General features: G+C 39.4%; 1 protein-coding gene across 3 annotated transcripts in view; it reads left to right on the top strand.

Annotated features, from left to right (window-relative positions):
• hdac11 (histone deacetylase 11) overlaps positions 1 to 23,139 on the top strand; it is a 217,149-nt gene that overhangs the window by 24,644 nt on the left and 169,366 nt on the right. For all 3 annotated transcript variants that reach the window (XM_051921512.1, XM_051921513.1, XM_028824035.2), the window contains exons 2-5: positions 2,480 to 2,542; positions 3,066 to 3,214; positions 17,374 to 17,474; positions 20,449 to 20,565. In XM_051921512.1, the coding sequence (XP_051777472.1) occupies positions 2,508 to 2,542; positions 3,066 to 3,214; positions 17,374 to 17,474; positions 20,449 to 20,565 (402 nt within the window). In that variant the 5' untranslated portion in view covers positions 2,480 to 2,507. The remainder of the gene's footprint in view (positions 1 to 2,479; positions 2,543 to 3,065; positions 3,215 to 17,373; positions 17,475 to 20,448; positions 20,566 to 23,139) is intronic.

The raw sequence follows: 23,139 nt of genomic DNA on the forward strand, positions 1-23,139 counted from the left end.
AAATTGCTTGTCTCAAAAAAGAACATAAAATCAATAACTGAAGTTTGCTGCCAGTAGATAGAAAGATAGATAGGTACTTTATTAATCCCAAGGGGAAATTCACAGTAATGTAGGGATGTAGTCCTCCTGTTTAAAATATTGTGCAGATGGACTTTGGTATCCACATAACCAATAATAATAATATCTACATAAAACATAATAATGTTTTGGAAAACATCTTGCATCACCCCAGTCCCAAAGGTATCACGTCCTGGTGAGCCGAATGACTTCCGGCCTGTCGCTCTAACATCACACGTGATGAAGACCATGGAGCGGCTGCTGCTTCACCACCTGAGGCCACAGGTCCAACACGCCCTCGACCCTCTGCAGTTCGCATACCAGGAGAAGGTGGGAGCGGAAGATGCCATCATCTATATGCTACATCGATCCCTCTCCCACTTGGACAGAGGCAGTGGCGCTGTAAGAATTATGTTTCTAGACTTCTCTAGCGCCTTCAACACCATACAACCTCTGCTCCTTAGGGACAAGCTGACAGAGATGGGAGTAGATTCATACCTGGTGGCATGGATCGTGGACTATCTTACAAACAGACCTCAGTATGTGCGTCTCGGGAATTGCAGATCTGACATTGTGGTCAGCAACACAGGAGCGCCGCAGGGGACTGTACTTTCTCCGGTCCTGTTCAGCCTATATACATTGGACTTCCAATATAACTCGGAGTCTTGCCACGTGCAAAAGTTTGCTGACGACACTGCTATCGTGGGCTGCATCAGGAGTGGGCAGGAGGAGGAGTATAGAAACCTCATCAAGGACTTTGTTAAATGGTGCGACTTAAACCACCTACACCTGAACACCAGCAAAACCAAGGAACTGGTGGTGGATTTTAGGAGACCCAGGCCCCTCATGGACCCCCGTGATCATCAGAGGTGACTGTGTGCAGAGGGTGCAGACCTATAAATACCTGGGAGTGCAGCTGGACGATAAATTGGACTGGACTGCCAATACTGATTCTCTGTGCAAGAAAGGACAGAGCCGCCTGTACTTCCTTAGAAGACTGGCATCCTTCAACATCTGCAGTAAGATGCTGCAGATGTTCTATCAGATGGTTGTGGCGAGTGCCCTCTTCTACGCAGTGGTGTGCTGGGGAGGCAGCATTAAGAAGAAGGATGCCTCACGCCTGGACAAACTGGTGAGGAAGGCAGGCTCTATTGTTGGCATAGAGCTGGACGGTTTGACATCCGTAGCAGAGCAACGGGCACTCAGCAGGCTCCTATCAATTATGGAGAATCCACTACACCCATTAAACAGTGTCATCTCCAGACAGAGGAGCAGTTTCAGCGACAGACTGCTGTCACTGTCCTGCTCCACTGACAGACTGAGAAGATCATTTCTCCCCCAAACTATGTGAGTCTTCAATTCCACCAGAGGGGGTAAACGTTGAACATTATTCAAGTTATTGTCTGTTTTTTACCTGCATTTTTTATTACTCTTTAATTTAATATTTTTTGCTGCTGGAGTATGTGAATTTCCCCCTGGGATTAATAAAGTATCCATCCATCCATCCATCCATCCATCCATCCATCATCCATCCATCCATCCATCCAACCAGAGGTTAGAATAAGTCACCTTCTGTGTCATAAAAGGAAATTGAATAAGGGTTGGCATCAGAAAGGGCATCCAGCCTTAATTTTTTCCACATTACACCTTTGATAATAAGTTACAAAGCACAGGAGGGGTATAACTCATAGTACCCTGCAGTTGCTCACACCTCCCTATGTCAAACAAAGAGGGGAAACTAAGCAAAATTGCAAATGTTTTAAACTTGATTTATGATGGTTATATACATGATTCACTATAAGGTGGAAGATTTGGTAACAAAGGGGTGAAGGAAAGACAGTGGACGAAGATTTTAAGAACAGCATATGTATGTCTGAAAAACTGAGAAAAATTGGTGGTCGTGTAGTGGGTAAGAAAGCTTATTATAGATGTTAAGGTCATTGTTAGTAAATGACTAATGAATATAATCTCGGCGTATCCCACACTTTGTCAGAAGTATTGCAGAGAAAGATGAGTTTTGGAACAGGTTAATGGAGGTGAAGTCAGGGGTGACTCGGGAGAAGGTAGTAAAAGGTGTGACGTTAAAGATGTTAATACCAAAAAGGCTTATTTACATTAGACAGGTGAAGCACTTCTGTGTAAATGGAATATCAAGGTATCTGTTCCAGCTATTCAATGTAAGGGACTGCTAGACAATTGCAAGTTAAGCTTAAATCACTTTTCCTGGGATGAACTTGCTTTTTCATAGCATAGTAATGCACTGTAGCTTAAGGTTTGTGTTACATACGCTGCAAACTGTTCAAATGTGATAAAATGTTGACCTCCCATTTTTTCAAAATAAATTTTAGTATAGAATCTAATAAGCTCTGCTCATATTGCATATCTGATTTCTACTCATAAGCCTTAATTTTCTTTCTTTCAGGATGAAGGTAAAAATATGAGCAAAGAAAATGTCAGGGAAAGGAAGCAAGCAACAGCAAAGACAGTGAGTTGATGGTTATAATTGTCATAATTTACATTTTCAAAGTAAACAAGTCCCTCTCTCACATTTTTTGTTCCAATTGTTCAGCAGCAAATAATTACCAGATTGCTCTGTTAATCAAAAGATAACCTTGACTTGACCAGCTGTTTTGGTTATGCTTCATATTTTTCACCTGGGAGTTGCTGGAACTTTGAGGGAATTTTTCTGTATGTGAAAACATGTAGTCCCTGAATATTGCAAACAGTGGCACCTCGATTTTATTTGTTTTAGATAATGTCTATATTGTCCTTATCTCTGCTTCAAGTGACCTGATTCTCCTTGCATAGTCTTGATGATGATAGTATTGACAGTTCATTTACCTATTCTGAGTTTTTTAAAAGTAAATCTTTCCTTATTGCTAATAAGAAAAAGCAAAATTTTTCGAACATCACTTTTTAATTGTAGAAATATTTCAGAAGCCTTATTCTTTTTCATTATTTCTTTTGTTTTCATTTCCTTGTCTAAACCTATTTATCCTTGTCTGCAGGTTTCACCAAACAGAGCTATATTTCCAGGTCCCCAACACATGCTATCCCATTGTCTACTCTCCAGAATACAATATTACTTTTATGGGCTTAGAAAAACTTCATCCTTTTGATGCAGGGAAATGGGGGAAAGTTATCAACTTTTTAAAAGGTATGCTGTGTTGTTTTTTTTGTTAAATGCACGTACAGTGCCTTGCAAAAGTATGAAATTCCCTTGAAAGTCATCATAACTTCATGCATAACAAAAGATTTGTACACATATTAATTCAGTATTTTTAATTTGAATTCTTAGGCTGTAACAATACATTTCCAAAGTTAAAACTTTTTCTGTAAATATTTAACTGAAGAAGAAAAGCTCAAAAAGTTAGTATTTGCGTAAATATTTAAACCTCTGTGCTTTGGAAGCTCCGGGTTCACACAAATTACAAATTAATCACAAACAACACAGTGGTGAAATGTGACAGTCATTTGACGATACATAAACATAATTAGGTACTACTTGTGAGTCCTTCATATCGCTATGGATATAAAAAGCACTTTTTGTAAGTGATCCCTCAGTGAGGGAGGCATTTTATTCATAACTTTGCTTTGGTGGTTTTTGGTGGCCCGCGAGGTGATGGGTGGTCATGGGTAATTTCAGTGCGACCACTGGCACTGACAGGGTTGGCTATAAGGATTGTGTCAGTCCCCATGGGTCTAGCGACCGTGGTGAAAGTGGCTCCGTGTTCCTTGACTTTGCAAAAGGACAGAGGCTGCAGAACGCTGGATCCTGGCTCCAGCACCCTGAGCCGCATTGTTGGACTTGGTACTCCAATATTGGTGGTGCGGTGAAGGAGATCAATTACATTCTTGTGGGCAGACACTGGAGGCTCTTACATCCGAATCTGTGAGTTGCAGTCAGTGTGGGTGATAGAACGGTCCTTGCGGATGATGCTGCAATTGTGACCTGCTTGGCTGACTACTTTGAGCAGCTGTTTAAAGTTGATCCTCGGGGTAGGTTGTTGGACATCTTTGGATCCATGGTTCTTGAGGCTAATCCTCCAATTAGCTGTGAACCACCCAATCTCATTGAGATTGCACAAGTGGTAAACCAGCTGAGAATAGGGAAGGCTGCAGGTATCTATGATATTCAGGGTGAACTTCACCAGGCTGGTGGTAAGGCTTTCCTTGCATTGCAAGCAATCTTTTCTTCCATTTGGGAGATGGGCGTTATCCCAGTTGACTGGAAAACAGGACTTGTTGTCCCTATTTGGAAAGGTTATGGGTGATCTTCTGGATTGCAGCAACAACAGGGGGATAACACTGCTCTTGGTGCTGTGTAGGTCCTTGGTAGGGTCATCCTTAATAGGATCCGTGATCACTTGCTCACCTATCAGTGACTGGAGCAGTCTGGTTTTACTCCTAAGAAGTCTACCATCGACCGCATCCTGGCACTGAGGGTACTCCTGGTACGCAGCCTTTGTCAATTTTCGTAACGCGTAATGCATAGGACATCCTGAGACTTTGTGGGATCCGGACTCCAATGGTACTGTGTCTCTTTGCAGAATCCTTCGGTACTGATGGTTTGACTTTGTGTCGAACGAGCAGTTGCTCATGGAGTCCCAAATGAGGCACATTAACTGTGAGGGGGTGTTAATTATGGCACTACGGCCATATGGTACGATTCCCTGATGGTGATCCTGCTCACATGATCCCCATTGTTGAGGCCAAGGGGATGCCCACGTAACACCTGGCTGTGGCAGATAGATGGTCATTTCCTGGGGGTGGTACTGAACCCCGTGTCTGCCAGGCGGGTTGCCAACTGGGACACCAAGCTGTTTCGTCGTGTGGTGGGTGTGGCAATACATTGTACCAGTGCATGCTCCCCAACCTGACCTGAATTTTGTAAGGGCCATTGTCTTTGTTGGACAATCAAAAATGAAGACAAAGGAGCATTCTGCTAATGTGAGAAACAAAGTCATTGAAATGCACAAGGTAGGAATGGCTACAAAAAACAGTGAAGACACTAACACTAGAATCCCTGAAGCCTTCGAAAAAAGTCGTAATGCCGAGCCACCTTAAATTCCCTTGCACCTCCTTATCAGAGTCTTTGGTTTGCAAATTTGTCGATCAGCACAAGCAACCTGCTATCCCATCCCCCACCAACGCAGCTCAAGTCAGACAAAAACTTCTCCCAGCTCAGGTCTATTTACCTGGGTGTGAGGTGTGTGAAATTGTAGGCCCTATAGGGTAAATAATACATCGTTATTTGGAATACATGCATTTCATGTGTGTTCTTCTGTGTCTACAACCATCTAGGTAAATGTAGGATGACAGGAAGTGTGAGGCAAGAAATACTGAACACATAACTAAAACAGAAACTTTTTTCATGTTATAGTACTAATGACAAAATGTTGACATGAAGTGTACAATTTGTAATGACTGAAGTCCAAATATCAAATGAACACTTTCACAAAAGGTACAAGTATAACAAAACAAGTATGCTTTTATTCAAGAATATAACTAAAGAACAAGAAGAAATTGGGTTAGGGTACGATGCTGACATGTCTGCTTGGCTGGTACAAAGGTAAGAACTGCTGTCTCATAATCAAGAGGTTGCAGGTTTGATTCTGGATCCTTCCTACATTTACCATTTTGAGTAATGAGCTACTCTTATTGTTATTATTATAAGGATAAAAACAAAACATTTAATTTGAGTCTGTAACAGCTGGTGTAAATTTATGGCACTTGTAAAGGTTAGTGTTTTTTTTTATTGTTCATTTTAATTATCTCGGTCACATTCACGCTCCACCCGATCTGACACTGTTTAGTTTTCAAATAAAGATGTGGTATAATAGAGGTGAACTTGGATAAGGATAAGGGTTCTACATCGGAGAAAGAGAACAGAAGCCCACCCCGCAAGAAACATCCAGTCACACATAAGAACAATGCAGCTACACCAGGCGTAAAGGAGAAGGATGGCACCGTTTGGATGCAGCAAGAGGTTGGGCTTCATCCTGCCTGTGAATCTGCCACAAACATTTCTTCTTCTTTGTTTATATTCTTGAATAAAAGTGTACTTGTTTTGTTATACTTGTACCTTTTATGAAAGTGTTTATTTGATAATGGACTTTAGTCTTCACAAATTATATACTCCATGTTAACATTTTGTCATTAGTACTATAACATTAAAAATGTTTTTGTTTTAATTATGTGTTCAAAATTTCTTGCCTCACATTTACTGTCATCCTACATTTGCCCAAATAGTTGTAGACATGGAACACACATTAAATGCATGTGTTTCAAATAACAAAATATTATTCACCCTATACAATTCCAGACTCCTCACACCGAGGTAAACAGACCTGAGCTGGGAAAACTTTTTGTCCAACTTGAACTGCGTCGGTGGAGGATGAGATAGCAGGGTGCTTGTGCTGATGGACACATTTGCAAACCAAAGACACTGATGAGGAGGTGCGAGGGAATTTAAGGTGGCCCGGCATTACGACTTTTTTCATAGGCTTCAGGGATTCTAGTGTTAAGCACTGTTGGATCCATCATCAGAATGTGGAAGGCTCATCACAGCACCCAGACTCTTAATAGAACAGGCCATCCCTCAAAACCAAACCTCAGAGCAAGAAGTTGACTTGTAAATGAAGTTAGTAAAAATCCAACCATCCTAAGTTTATTCTCAAACTTAGAGCACTTGCCACTAGTTTGGAAGACATTAAGCAAACTTTCACAACTTGTATTGAAATAGCTAAATAACTGGCATCTACACCTGACGGAAAAACAACATCTGCAAATTTTGAACGCAAAGCACTCTGAGACAGACTACCTACATTGGAAGATGGATGCAGAAGGAACAATATTAGAAGAAGGTCTTCCTGAGAATCGTGAAAATCCAAACCCAAATAAAATTTTTAGCTGAACTGTTCTCCAAAATAATTGGAGAGGACTTCAAATCAGACACCAAGATAGCAGCAGCTTGCCACATACAGGGATCAAATACCTCTAAACTTAGGACTCTCATTGTGCGTTTTGAAAAATTACAATTTAAATAACATACAATGTTACTCCTCAGACAGAAATATGAGATTATATTTGAAAATAACCATATTCATATTTTCCGTGCCGCATTTTACAACATTAAACAGCGCTTCTGGAAAGCCGAGATCAGATGCAGCCTCTTGTACCCTGCCAAACTGAAAGTGGGCATTCAAGGCAAGCTCTACATTTTTACTTGAGGAAGCAGAAAAAGAGCTAAAAAAACTGATCCTGGCACTTTTTTGAAATACGACCGTGGCTCGCATTCTGTCCTGGCATGGCAAAGAAGATCTTACCAGCTGTTTGATCCACTTGCAGTGATACTGGTACCATAATTATATATCTTATTCTCGGCCACTTTATGCTTGTGTTTTAATTACAATTATATGCGCATATGTATGTATGTATGTATATGTACTTTTTTTTTATGGAGGCTGTTTAACATCATACCCTTGATTTACTGTATTAGGGCTTACTATGCTTATCCAGGGCTACTGTTTAACATCATTCCCTGGGTTTACTTTCTCAAGACGGTTCAAGATTATATTTAATGCGTATAGTATTTGGACTGTATTGTCAATAGATATCTCTATTTTAATCCTTCTACGCCGCTGCTAGGGGGGGCATATTTTGTTTTGGATGTGCTTTGTCTCTAGGTATGTTAGAGGACTGGGACTTTGTGAAGTGTGGTCTAGCCTCATGTGGGGAGGCAAAATAGGGGGGTGGGGGGACTAGGGGGTAGAGAAAGAAAGCAAGCTATTTCTAATCTATCCTTTTAATCATTATAAGTGCCAACATAACATTAGGTTTCATGGCAATAAATCCTGGGAAAACTGAAATTAAGGTCAAAGTTGTCTTATCTTATGTTAATACTACAAAATGACAGCAAATGTTTGGAAGAAATATCTTCAGTACCAAACAGTTAACATTATGAGCTGGAATGTTAAAGGGCTGAATCATGAATTAAAGAGAAAGAAAATATTCTCTCATCTAACAGGTCTAAATGCAAAAATAGTATTTTTACAGGAGACCCAGTTATTAAGCGAGGATCAGTTTCGGCTACAAAGAGACTGGACTGGCCAAATATTCCATTCCAGCTTTACAAAGAAAACTAGAGACTTGGGAATTCTTCTACATAGAGCAATCTCATTTGTAGTGACAGATGTAGTATCTGATCCTGAAGGGAGATATGTGATTGTCATGGGCAATCTATTTAACTGTAAAGTGATTTTGATAAATATCTACGCACCCAATGTGGATGATAGGGACTTCATACAAAATGTATTTGTATTCATTCCGAACGTGAACACTAATACAATTATAAGGACTGGGTACTTTAATTATGTTTTAAATCCAGACCTAGATAGGTCTCCTGCCGCAGGGGCGATGACGTTTAACACTGCAAAAACAATTACACAGTATGTAACTGATCGCAACTTATCAGACCTCTGGAGATTTCTAAACCGAAACTCAAGAGCAAATTCCTTCTTCTCACCAGTGCATCACTGCTACTCAAGATTATTTTTTATAGATAATAATTTCTTGCCTGTGATTAAAATCTAGTAAGTACGATGCTATTGTTAACTCCGACCACTCCCCTTTGATCACGGAGCTAAAATCACTAATCCTCACTTACTCATCTCGCAGATGGCATCTTAACCTATTTTTATTAGCGCACGAGAACTGTACAGGATATATATCAAAGCAAATCGATTTTTTTTTTTTTTAGAGATGAATACATTCTGGGAGGTTTCTGCAGAAATACTCTGGGGAAACTCTGAAGGCTTTCTTAAGAGGACTTATTATTTCATACCTTACCCACAAAAATAAATTGGAAACCAAGAAGGTATCATAGCTAATCAGTGAAATTACAAGAATAGATCAAGAACATGCCAGGTGTCCAAACGAAGCACTTCATAGGAAAAGACAGGCTCTGCATTCAGAACTCAACCTCTTGACAACTAAAGAAACAGAACAACTCATTTTTAAATCAAGACATCATTACTATGAACACAGTGAGAAAGCTAATAAGATTTTAGCTCAACAAATCCACAAGCAGGAAGTTTGCAATGCAATCCGAGCAATTACCAACACAGACAGAGAAAAAATCATTGACCATAAAAATATAATGCACATATTAAGAGACTACTACAAGTCCTTTTATTCAACTCAGTTTAAAGAAGACAAGAAACAACCTAATGCATTTCTGGATACATTACAGATACCACAACTAGATACTTCTAGTGCAGAGGAATTGGATAAATCTCTGGCACTGTCAGAATTACTAGATGCTATTAACTCACTTCAGAGTGGGAAAGCAGCAGGCTCTGATGGCTACCCTGCCAAATTTTATAAAAAAAACTCTCAGTTAGGCCAGCTCCCCTTTTATTAGCTACATTTACAGAAGCTAGAGACAGTAAAATCATACCTCAAACTTTTCGTCATGCCTTAATTACTGTCTTTCCTAAGCACGGACTTATTACAATGTTTATCATACAGACCAATCTCACTTTTGAATAATGATGTTAAGATACTCTCCAAAGTCTTAGCTAGAAGGATTGAGAAAGTGCTTCCTTTGGGAATATCACAAGACCAAACTAGATTTATTAAAAGCAGACACTTAGCTTCCAATCTTCAATGCCTGTTTAATGTAATAAATTCATTCACAAAGTCTAACACCTCAGAGATGATGATATTGTTGGATGCAGAAAAGCATTTGATATGGTTGAATGGAGCTACCTTTTTAACATATTGGAGAAATTTGGGTTTGGCCCGAACATTTGTGCATGGATTAAACTACTGTATACCAGTCCAGAAGCTTCAGTTTATATTAACAACTGTGACAGATAAGGATGCTGTTGCTCCCTTGAACCCTCGGACACCACGCCAGACACCAGGTAAAAGTCCAAATATTGAATTTATTATAATAATAATATGCATAAAGCACCCTCCACTCCACAAATCTCCAATAAACAATATTCAAATAAACAACCCTCCACTCCCAGACGCTTAGCCACCCTGCCTCCCAACTCAGTTCAACATCTGGGATCTCTTAAAGTCCTTTTATAGTCTGTGACCCGGAAGTGCTTCTGAACCCTCAGTCCATGTGACTTCTTAGCACTTCCGGGTCAGATCAAAACTCTTCTTTTTCATCCCGGAAGCACGTCATTTCTTCTGCCCATGTGACTGGGACATACTTCCGGGGTGTAGGGAAAATAGTCCTCACTCCTCCCTGCAGTGTCCTCTGGCGGCCCCCATGGTATCCAGCAGGGTTGTGAATTAAAATTCCAGTGTCCATAATTCCCTGCTGGCATTCGGGGCACTTCCACGCTACAGGGAGGGCTCCACCTAGCGGCCTGGGGGTATTGGCCGGGATGAATGGCCGGCCATATCCCACAGTTCCCTCTCCTCAGTGAAGCCCAGTGGGGCGGAGCGTCCAGCCCCGCGAGGGACGTCTTCCTCCAGGAGGATCCATGGGTTGGGCTTTGGCTACGTCGTAAAGACTCCCCAGAGAACCTAGAGGGAACATTGTATAGGGAACCCCTCTGATCCTCTGTCCTCTGAGGACAACTTCGCCATACGTGGCCCGGCCGGCGGCAGTAGTAGCATAGCCGTTGTTCTCCCGTTTGTATCCCTCTGCGAGACTGGAAACACCTAGGAAACTCTGGCTCCACCCCTTTTCCCGCTGAGGAGGGTTCTACGACCGCCTCTTATGTCCCAGTTCTCTTTTCTATTTTGTCAGGAGATCTGCGCTTCATTTTTGGGATCTCCTGTTTAATCTGGGGCTTATCCACAGTTTGGGTCTCTTTATGTGTATGAGAAAGCCCCCTTACTGTCTGAATCCCCTTTGATTTATATATGACCGGTGTCTGTGTCTTTAGGGTCGATCAACCCTTCCACCATGCAACCGGTCCACGTTTCTGCCTCTCTTGTGGGGCTCGCGGTGACTTGGCACCCGCTACTAAGTAATCACGGCCCGGTTCACACTGCGTCAATATTTCATTATATGCGGTACCGGTTGAACTCACCTGTACCACTGCATTTATCATGACGGGAGGCTCCTGACCAAATCGCCGTAGGTACTCGTCTACCTTTTTCAACGGTGCTTCAGCTGCTACTCCCAGCTCCTCCACGATCTTCTTTATCATAGTGACAATCTGCAAAAAACTGTGCACAGGCTGAAGCAACTTCTCCAGCTCACGTGCGTCCAAAAAGTTATTTAATTCAGCCGGAGGTATGCTCAGTAGATCACTAGCCTTACCCTCCAGCTGGGAGCCAATGAGCACGCCCACTCCTGGCACGTACTCTGACGGGTTCTGCAAGGGAGCCTGGGATTTGGAGTTCTTTTTGGAGGTCCGCGGTGCCGCTTTTGGCTGACTGCGATCTGTCTGTCTCAATTATCGATGGACCGATCAGTCATTTCCCGGACCTCCTTACCTTTTTGTAGGGAGAGCAGTGCTTCGCTCGCCTCCCCCTTCGGAAAAACCAAGTCCGTCCTTTCCTGGGTGAAGCCACAAGCAGCTGGACACGGACCTTCTCCTTCCCACAATCCTTCGGGGTGGGTGACGTGTCTGTCGCCGGCACCTGACATGTGGACGTCTGCTTTTTGAGCCATAGGCAGCTCACTGTCGAAATGCTTATGAGATAAAGGGGATTATCAGAGAAGGACTTGAACAGAAAATATCACTATAAGCAGATGCTATGGTACTGTATATATCCGATCCACAAAATACTGTGCCTGCAGTCCTAACAGCACTAACAGAATTTCAAAAGATTTCTGGTCTCAGAATTAATTTGAACAAAAGTGTGCTCTTTCCAGTAAATTCTCAAGCATAGAACATTACGATTGGACACCTTCCTTTTTATCATTGTAGATCAGTTTAAATACCTCGGGGTAAACATCACAAATAAACATAAAGCTGTTTATCATCAAAAGTTTTGCTGTCTGCATGGAAAACATTAAGCAAGACTTGCCGTGATGGTCTACCCTCCATCTCACTTTAGGTGGAAGAATTAACGTTGTCAAGATGAATATACATCAATGAATCAATTTTTAAGAAATAGATTCAATCATAACATCATTCATTTGGAATTCAAAACTTCCACGTATCCAAATGGCGACCCTACAAAGACCTAAGGTAGAGGGTGGCATAGCTCTACCTAACACAAATAGATGGAAAGACAGAGGCTTGGTCCGCAATAGAAATAAAATCCTGCAGTACTTCTTTATATTCCTTGCTTTGTACCCCAATAAGTACAAGTCATCGCCAATATACTATCAACCCAATGGTGCTTCACTCACTCAGAATATGGAACCAATGTAGGAAGTATTTTAAGACAGAGAAGCTTTTATCTGTGGCACCTCTGCACGAGAACCACCTTTTTTCACCCTCTCAAACGTACACAGTTTTTAATGTCTGGAAAACATTCAGGATTGAATTACTTGGAGATCTGTACATAGACAACATCTTTGCATCCTATGAACAATTACACTCCAAATTTAACTTTCCAGCAACACATTTCTTTCACTACCTTCAAATCAGAAACGTTGTTAAACAAAACCTGCCCCATTTCCCTCACCTCCCACCAAACTCTTATTCCGTAAAAAACATTGATCAGTCTTGAGGACTCGGACAGCATTTCTTTAATTTATAAAAACATTTTAAAGTCCCTCCCTTTCAAAGATCCCAAAGTACATTGGGAAAAGGATCTCTCACTTAACATTTTAGAAAGTAGTGAAAGATGGCAATGCATTGAATTCACTCGAGCTCCATATGCGCAAAGCATACAATTTAATATACTGTACAATCCAACTTAAAATTATATATTGAGTGTATCTGTCTTGTTTAAAATTGTCCAAAATGTTTCCAGGGCAAGATCCAACCTGTGAACATTGAAATCTAGTTCCAGCCTCATTGGGCCATGTTTTGGGCGTGCATCAAATTAACGTCATACTGGACCAAAATCTTTAAATGCCTTTCAGACAGTCTTAGTGTCACAATCCCTCCTAATCCACTAACAGCTGTGTTTGGTGTACTTCCAGATGGTCTTAAAGTGGAAAAGGGACAAACAAACTGTAATTGCCTTTACTCCACCATTGGCTCATTGACTTATCTTGCTCAACCAGAAGAATGCTAACTCACCTCTATTAAGTCGGTGGGTAACTGATGTTAGATATTATCTAAAACTGGAAAAAAATCAAATTCTCACTCAGAGGATGTGTACAAAACGTTTTCAAAACTTGGCAGATTCTAATCAATATCATTTTAGAATTAGCACTTAAATTGAGGAAACGGATTACCTCCTCTCTTTTTTTATTATATTTATTTATTTTTATTTATTTATTTACAATGATCCCTCGCTATATCGCGCTCGCCTTTCGCGGCTTCACTCCATCGCGGATTTTATATGTAAGCATATTTAAATATATATCGCGGATTTTTTGCTGGTTTGCGGATTTCTGCGGACAATGGGTCTTTTAATTTCTGGTACATGCTTCCTCAGTTGGTTTGCCCAGTTGATTTCATACAAGGGACGCTATTGGCAGATGGCTGAGAAGCTACCCAGCTTACTTTTCTCTCTCTCTTGCGCTGACTTTCTCTGATCCTGACGTAGGGGGATTGAGCAGGGGGGCTGTTCTCACACCTAGACGATACGGACGCTCGTCTAAAAATGCTGAAAGATTATCTTCACGTTGCTATCTTTTGTGCAGCTGCTTCCTGAAACGACATGCTACACGGTGCTTCGCATACTTAAAAGCTCGAAGGGCACGTATTGATTTTTGATTGAAAAACAAACTCTGTCTCTCTCTATCTCTCTCTCTCTCTCTCTTTCTCTGCTCCTGACGGAGGGGGTGTGAGCTGCTGCCTTCAACAGCTTTGTGCCGCGGTGCTTCGCATACTTAAAAGCCAAACAGCCCTATTGATTTGTTTGCTTTTCTCTATCTATGTGACATTATCTGCTCCTGATGCGCACTCCTTTGAAGAGAAAGATATGTTTGCATTCTTTTAATTGTGAGATGGAACTGTCATCTCTGTCTTGTCATGGAGCACAGTTTAAACTTTTGAAAAAGAGACAAATGTTTGTTTGCAGTGTTTGAATAATGTTCCTGTCTCTCTAGAACCTCCTGTGTTTCTGCACAAATCTGTGACCCAAGCATGACAATATAAAAATAACCATATAAACATATGGTTTCTACTTCGTGGATTTTCTTATTTCGCGGGTGGCTCTGGAACACAACCCCCGCGATGGAGGAGGGATTACTGTACATATTTTTACTATTGGTAAAGTTTTGCTCTGTTGGCCTGGCTGTCTTTCTCATGGGTGGGGGTGGATTAGTTTTGAACCAAGTTTTGTTAAACTTGACTTTTACTTGTATGGATTGTTGTTTGATTCTAATACAATTAAACAAAATATATAACCTTCACTCTCAAAAGTCTGTAGTGCTGTTTGGCTGCAACTGGATTGCAGGTGCATTGCCCACAGTTTCAAGAGCTTTCCATAAAACTGGTGTCTACAGGAGGGTTATGAAGAAATATGAAGCCATTTCTTAAGAAGGTCCACATAAAAGCATGTATAGCACTTGCTGCAAAGAATGAGAAAGACCCAGTTACTATGTGGGAGAAGGTTTTATGGTTGGATGAGACCAAAATCGAACTTTTTAACAAGACATCAAAGTGTTGTGTGTGGTGTTAAAACTAACACTGGTCCATGCCTCAAGAAACATCATACCTGCAGTGAAATATGGTGGTGACAGCATCATGCTTTTTGGGATGATTTTCATGTGCTGGGACTGGGAATCTTGTCAGAGTTGAAGGGACAGTGGATGGACAACTTGTTCCACCTGCTATAAATCTGCGGCTCAGGAGAAGATTAATTTTTGAACATGATCTTGACCTTAAGCATAAGGCCAAAGTGACACTGGAATGGCTCAGAAACTGAAAGGTGAATGTTTTGGAATGGTTAAGTCAAATGCCTGATCTTAGTCCTATTGAGAATCTGTGGCACTGTTTCATAACTGCTGTCCATTGGCGTCATTCCCACCAACCTAGAGGATCTCTTTAAATTCTGCCAATAAGAATGGGAAAGACTCATTCTTGCACAATGTATCTATCTATCTATGTGTGAAAGTGGTACATACTTACTCCAAAAGAATTAAGCCTGTTATTGCTGCAAAAGGGTTCTCAACAAAGTATTAATATGTAGGGCTTGAATACTTATGCAAAAACTAACTTTTGAGTTTTTCTTATTCAGTTAAATATCAACAGAAAATGGATTACTTTAACTTTGGAAATGTATTGTTACAGCATAAGAGTTAACATTAAAAATACTGAATGAATAAACGTGTATAAATATTTTGTCATACATAAAATTATGATGACTTTAAGGGGATTGAATATTTTTGCATGCCATTCTATGAGGACTTTCTCCTTTTCTCAAACTCTGTTTGGACAGCGTTAGTTTTTAAACCAGGAGGTGGTGTAAAGGCAGTGATTTATCAGCAGTGCTTTACTCTATACCAGGATTTCCCTGTTCCCTTTAATTAATGTATGCATACCAAAAGTTTGTACTGCATTAGCAACCTTTATTTTTAAGAACAATGTGTCCATTTGTACCTCCAAATTGGGCCTCTGAGAGGATATAGCACTTCTCACCCCCCGTTATTCAGCATGCATAACAAGTAGTACACCAACAATTTTTTTTTTCAATTCTGGGCACTCGGTTAAGTAATTTTTACTGGAGGACCTTCATAACTTTAGTCCCATTTGATGCTCAATTGACAGAATTTTACTAACATGTTGATTTGCACAGGGCTAGCTTAACCTGGGGGTTATTTATTACAGACTTTTTATAGAACCTAAATGTCTCCATAATGCTTACTGAGATGTGAATACGCCCATGAAAAGTTACTGAAATGAGTAATTGTTTTGTCTTGGTAGAGTTTTATATTACTCTGCTTTCCCCTCTTATATTATTAATGTGTAGCCTTTGTCAGAATACCTCAAATCCCATAGACTTACCACTGTTTATAAGGTATAGTGCTTTATAACTTCAACCCACCTTCCCTTCTACATCTATAACTTCAGGCAATTGCATAGAGTAAAAGACAAGCAGGAGTCGAGTTACAAGCTTTAAATAATGTATTATTGGTAATATTCATAAGATAATAACAATTAACAAAGTATATTTGACTATTGGCAACCATACAACCTGATATATGCTGATATGTAGTTTCAGGCGTCACACAGATTTGCAGTTACTTTAAATGTCTAATTAAGTCATCATTTTATGGCTTTCTTCAGGACCGGCCGCATGCCTGTCTCAATATGGCTGCCAAGTTGTGCTTCTCAGTGTGGTCTTCATTTCAGTTCATGGTGTGTAAGATGCTCCTTCATCATGATGGTGAGAGAAAAGATAGGGAGGGGTAAAGCAACCGAATGTATACATTGTTTGTCCAAATCCTTACACCAATAGGGCGTTGTGCTACAGAATGGCCTCCAAACATAGATAGTTCAGACCAATGGGAGCACGCAATGCCTTTCACACCTGCCCCCAAAACCATTTGTTGAGTTGATGCTTTCCAGCTGTTGGGGTTGATTGAGCCAGTCCTACAGAGTAATATTTGCCAAACTGGTTTTAGGCACTTCCCCCAACCCTGTCATAAAATTACAAACACTTAGTCCTTAAGGGGGGGGGGGGGGGGGGGGGGGTTGTGGGTTGTGGGTTAAACATCAAACCATTGCTGTTCTTCTCAGTGATATAACACTAATATTATGTTGCTTTGTCTAAGTTACAAATAAAGATATTCAAAATATTTATCAACTTGTATACAAAATTTCACACCACAACAATGATTCGGATAGTCCTAAAATTACTGAGATCCTCCAGTAAAAATTACTTTACACCTCTTCCCAGTGTAAAGATAATTCTGCCTAGTTAAATTTCTCTTTGCCTGCCTTTTTCCAAAGAAGCACAGATCCAGTTTCCAGAGGCATATTATTAAGCCTTTTTAACTAGGTATCCACCGCATTCCTGTTTTATAAACGTTTCAAGGGCATCTCTGCCTTTCCTTTTTTCTAAAATAAGCACAAAATCCAAGCTGACTTTTCTCACCACATGAAAGAAAATTTACAGTGGTTATTGTAACAATGAATGTTAAATGGTGAAACATTTATTGTTAAGCATAAATGAGCTGTTTTACTTTCAATGGGTGTCTTTAAAACCAGAATAAATTTCAAATGAAAAATAATTTCTGAAACATTTTTATTTCTTTTTTTGTCTAAGAGAAACATCTAATAACTGATGACAATATAGTTAAGGCTCGAGAAGCTACAGAGGAGGATTTGCTGGTTGTACACACCAGGGGTTATCTTAACAAGCTGAAGGTAATTTGACTTCTTTGTGTCAGTCAGTTTAACACTGTGGTATTGTGAAGGAAGATGCACATCTTGTGTCTGCCATTATTAAAGATCCAAATTGTACTTACAGAATTTTTAAATTTGTAAGAATGACAGTATTTTGGTTGTTCCTGGGGGATCTCATGGTTTAGCTGAAGGATTTTCAGTTTCTTTGGGGGAAGGGAGATTATGCAGTTGTGGCTGCAGATTTTTGTTTTAGCCAGTTCCACAATCATGAATCATTTTACCTTTAATCGGTCTCATTTAATTTAATCAGCCTTTTCTTGTATTATTTTTCATTCAGAAAAGTGAGATTTACATTTAAATGAAATTAAAAAAAAAAACATTTTTGATATATCTTTAAAATTCTTAAGTCTATTTTGTCATTTTCTTTTTAATGCATTTATTCTGTGGAGCATCTATTTTCATATTACCCTCTTGTGGGCTTATTAGTAAATAATGACTTAAATAACCAGAATATAAAAAGAACAAAATACTGAATGACAAACAGAAAGAATTCTCATTCATATAACACATATATTCTTGCTTTATTAATTAAAATTTTACAATAACCAATTTGCAATTTCTGAATTACTGTAAAAAATGTAAAACTTGGAAATAACAACTTTCTTAATTAAGTAGGGATCCAGTTAAAATAAAAAAAATTGGTTAGGAAAACAGCCTGCAGCCAAATGGGGACTCTAAAACTGACCTTAAGGACCACTAGTTAATTCAGGCCACCAACCTGTCAAGATGCTGACCTGTAGATTCTCTTGAATACAGTAGAGTCGCATCCAACCTACCTGTTGTGTGCTATTATGACTCTAAAATGGGTTGCTCTTTAAAGTAACTTAATTTATTGTATTCATTGGCTTATATTGCCTATGAAATGAAAGACTACAAACTGAAAATAATGTCTGAGAAAAGATATTTCTGTGTGAACATGTTTTTGCTGCACTTTATTTTAAGATTGATGTTGCATGTTTGTCACATTACCTTTTAAACCCATTTTATTTGATACATCTATAGCACTTTAGACTTTACTGCTAACACTGGCAGTAAGTTGTGAGTAAGTTAGCATTCATATCCCTTCATCATTTGGGATATGGTTCCTAATAAATTCTGAGTAAACACAATTCTGGTCCTAAATCATAAGCATGCCCCCATATTTTGATTAATTGGCCCAAGTAACAGCTTATTGAAAGAATTGTAAATTCTATTAGTTTTCACTGACAAGCACAGAATTTGAAGGACCAGGATTGGGCACTTTTTAATTCAGCTTTGCATATTTGCACCATATATTTGTCACCTCACTAACCTATCCTACTGCAGCTGAGCTAGATTTTGCTGATATCTGCTTATCATGATTTGATAAGTCAGATTTCACTGTCTGCCATTTTCTGTTGCATGTACAATTGTGATGTCCAATTGCAAACTTATCTGGAATCATACATTTGGTAGATATCATGTTTAAAAACTGAATTATCTAAAGATGTGTGTAAGCATTATTTCTTATTGCCCTTATGCTGCTTCCATGAACCCATTTTTGTACCCTCTACTTTCAGAGGAAACTGAGTCTCCAAGCTTAATGGGTCAAGTACAGCAATGGGAGCAAACTTGAGCATCACTTATATGCTAAAAGTAAAGTAGAACTACCTAATTTCCAGGTGTTCTAGAAAAGACACAACTAAAGCAGACTCCCATTTTAATTTGCTGGAAGGAGCATATGCTGACACTGGTGAATCACTGTGTCATATCCATATTAGTAGCAATGGTTGCATGAATTTGTTTATAGCACTCTACACATTGGTTTTCCAAGTTCAAGGATGGATCACACCTGATAACATTTTTATGCATATTGACCAACCTGTACATTAAGTACTGTATATGTCTAGAGCAGATATTTCATTTTAGATCTTTAATGAACATCTGAACTTTAATGAGAATTATAGTAGATTAAAGATTTATAGATAGGCATTTAAAGGCTGCTCTTTTTTGGATGTTTTCACTTTGAAAAAAAGAGGTACTAGAAGAAAATAAGATACTTATTCATTTACATGTGCAAATATATTTTCTCTCTTTTTGCTGAACACAGACCCATATCTTGGAAGGCTCACGAGAGGTATCCCAGTACATCGTTGTGTGCGTCTGATGTGACTCTGTATTTTAATGAACATATCAAGCAGAGCTGTTCTCATTACTCACTTTTGTGGGATTTGATATAGTCTTTTCTATTCTACGATATGTTTCATGTGAAATTCATTGTGTTTGTGATCCCTAGCCTGGCCTTGAATCATCATTTTAATTTCTTGCTGATTTTGTGGTGTTTTTATGTTTACACAAGGTACATGCTTGTGCGTGTATATGTGTCAGTTGAAGCCTGCACTTATTCCACCTTATGCCAAACTTTCAGAGTTGGTCTTTAATTTACCAGTCAGATAAGTTACTCTCTTCCTTGAAAATCAGTGATAAACACCACTGGAAGCTTCACAAGCTCCTTGGAATTAATGAACATAATGGAATGTGTATGTGTGGGAGCTTTATTGGTAGGTAAAATGTGTAATGTAGCCTGATCTCTAAACCCTAGGGATCACTTAGCATTGAAGAGACTTTGCCATTTGTTGCTTCGGCAATAAAATAGCCAGCCGAAAAGATATTTAATGGACTTGCTTTGCTCTTTGTAGAGTAACACATTCAGACTTTTACCTCTATACTCCCTGCATATTGCAGTGTATCTTATATATGTGACATAAATATTGATCCAAAACATGACAGAAAGGTAGATGAGTGACTATTCTGATGTTATTCGATTACTTACTTCTCCTTAAACTCATGTCCAGCTTTTGAAATAATAGGCATTTGGTGTAAAAGAATAGTATGATTTAATTCAGACTTCTGACAGCATCAACACATATAATACATATGTAGCTAAAATCATTTGACTTTTTGCTTCCTTTTTAAGTGGTCCATCGTGGTGGCTACAATCACAGAGATTCCACCTCTACTGCTTCTCCCAAATTTTCTGGTTCAAAGAAAAGTACTTCGGCCCTTGCGGACACAGACAGGAGGAACAATCATGGTGAGCTGCCCAACTTATAGTGGGCCTGGGTGCTGCAGCAGTTTTATGTTGATGGTCATGAATATTTCATTCTTTTTCATCTCTTGCTTTTTCATTGGTAGCTCTGTCTTTTTTTCCCTCTATTTCTCTGTTTCTTTGACTTTTTAAAAATCCAATTTGGAATTGCAGGGTTTTTTTCTGGCTTTACTAATTTGTTATTCGCTGACAGTTTGGTTTGGATCCATTCTTGCTTTGGTGTTTTTCCTTGTATCAGAGCTCCCCCAACAGGTCACAATCATCATATTTTGATACTATACTCTGTAGTATGATCTGCAGAATTAAATGATCCTTGACTCTTATTGCTTCATCTGAAAGAGGGAAGTTAGTGCAGTTTTTGTGCTGTACTTCCACTCTACATGTTACTGTATCTCAAAGAAATTATACATTCATTTGCATGACTTCAATAAAGTATTTTGTTGAAATTTGGTTTCTGTGATCTGTAAAAAGAGTTTTGCCTAGTTCCATCAGTTTTTAGTTTGCTTTACACAATCGTTTCCTGTAATATTCACTTAGGGCCAGGTTTGGAGAATAAGGTTGGTTTGTCATTTCTTCAGATCCACAGTTTTACAGAGTACCAAATCAATTTACTGACTGATTTTAAAGTGTATTTTTATGATTAAACTAGCAGGAGTACCCGGTGTTGCCTGGGAATCTATAACTGGTGAATTTCCCAAATGAGAGAAACAGAACATAGAAATAGAACAAACAGTTTTCTGATTCACATTTTATTGTAAGTTCGTCCACTTTGGATTGTGTCTGCTGTGGCGTTTGAGACACCCTTGAAATAGACTTTTCTCTGGCATCTGAAGTGGCCCGTGGAATTGTACATCTCTTTTCCGGGGGCATGGGTATATTCGCATAAAGCAGGAGAATTATAATGTGTTACATCGTATTACGTACGGAATACACACCACAGTGAGATGAATTTACTTTATTTACACTAAGTCGGAAAGTGAACAAATCATAGACATATACAGTGAACCCTCGTTTATCACGGTTAATCCGTTCCAGACTCTACCGTGATAAATGAATTTTCGCGGAGTAGGATTCTTTATTTTTTAAATCGAATATTTTCGCAGTTAGAGTATAGAAAACCTGTTTACGACCTTCTAAATATGTTGTTTAACATTATTAGAGCCCTCTAGACATGAAATAACACCCTTTAGTCACCATTACACTCGTATTACCCAATATATTAGACAAAATAAGAGAAAATAAGACATATTAGACGTTACAAATACCATATTATTACTAGGCTCACCCGCCTTTTAAGGCGACCGACTTTTATCCTCAATTTGTGTGCGCTCCATGTGTACATCAGGCATGTAAGTGTAGGGAATGAGAACATCAAAGTGCCCATTCATAACATCTTCCGAAAACCTAAGTTTTTTTTTATCCCCTCAAGTGCCTGTCCAAAGTCGTACAATGTCAGCCCGAATCTGTACCGCTAAAGACAGAGTTTCATGCACTAAATAAGCTATAGATGAGAATAAGCAAGCACCATCTCCCCTGATATTTACTACGCGGTGAGGCATTTGTACTCTATCAACATTAATTATTTCCAGAGACATAATTTTGTCTATTTTTCCAGCACATCGCGCACAAAAGCAAGGGAACGATGGGAGCACCAGAACTCTGCTCACATCGCGTCGCTTCGTACCGCAAGTAGTAAGTCTGTGATAAGCGGAATACCGCTACGCTTTGCACTCACGGGACGGAAGGACAATCCCGACCGCTTTTATATAGTAGATTATTGTACTGTACATTTAATTACACAAACACACAGTTCTTACACACAACCACTAACCTATGAAGGGCACGACCTCAGTAGGAGAGTCTTCAGGTGGTGCAGTATCTTCAGCAGGTGCGTCGTTGTCTTCCGCTGAAGGAGTACTAGGAGTAGGCAGTGGGTGTCTGGGTGCGTGGCTGAAGAACATCTTGATAGGCAGTTGCTGGTGCTGTCTTTTCATATGCGTGAGGAGGCTTTTGTAGGGTATTGCCATCTTTGATCATATCCAAGAGTTTCACCTTCTCCTGGATAGTATACATCTTCCTCCGGCGCTTAGTTTTATTGTCAGAAGGCTTAGAAAAAGCGGCACGTTTAGGAGCCATCGTGGGGCTTAGATAAAAGTTCTCAGAAAGCGCATGCGTAATGACGTAAGCGTGTATGACAAAAAATTGCGAAAGTCGAAGCGTGATATAGCAAGGGATCACTGTATAGATAGACGCCGCATTCACTGTGTTGCCCAGTTGACACGATACGTCAGTGCGTCTGCCCTATTGCAAGTGGTAAAAGTGCCATTTAAACTAATACACGTAGACGTGGAAACTGGGTTTTCTGATGAAAAAACAATAATGTTTAAAACAGTATCGTTTACATACAACAGATTTTGGCGAATCGTTTAAATGTAATTGTTTATATCCATTTATACACTAATAAAGGCAATTATTAAATAATACTATTACTAATAATAATAATTATTATTATTATTATTATTTATTAATAAATAATTCCTCCCATATAAGTAACATTTC

The sequence above is a fragment of the Erpetoichthys calabaricus genome, chromosome 18 (assembly GCF_900747795.2).
Source record: "Erpetoichthys calabaricus chromosome 18, fErpCal1.3, whole genome shotgun sequence".
In the NCBI taxonomy this organism is placed as follows: Eukaryota; Metazoa; Chordata; class Cladistia; order Polypteriformes; family Polypteridae; genus Erpetoichthys; species Erpetoichthys calabaricus.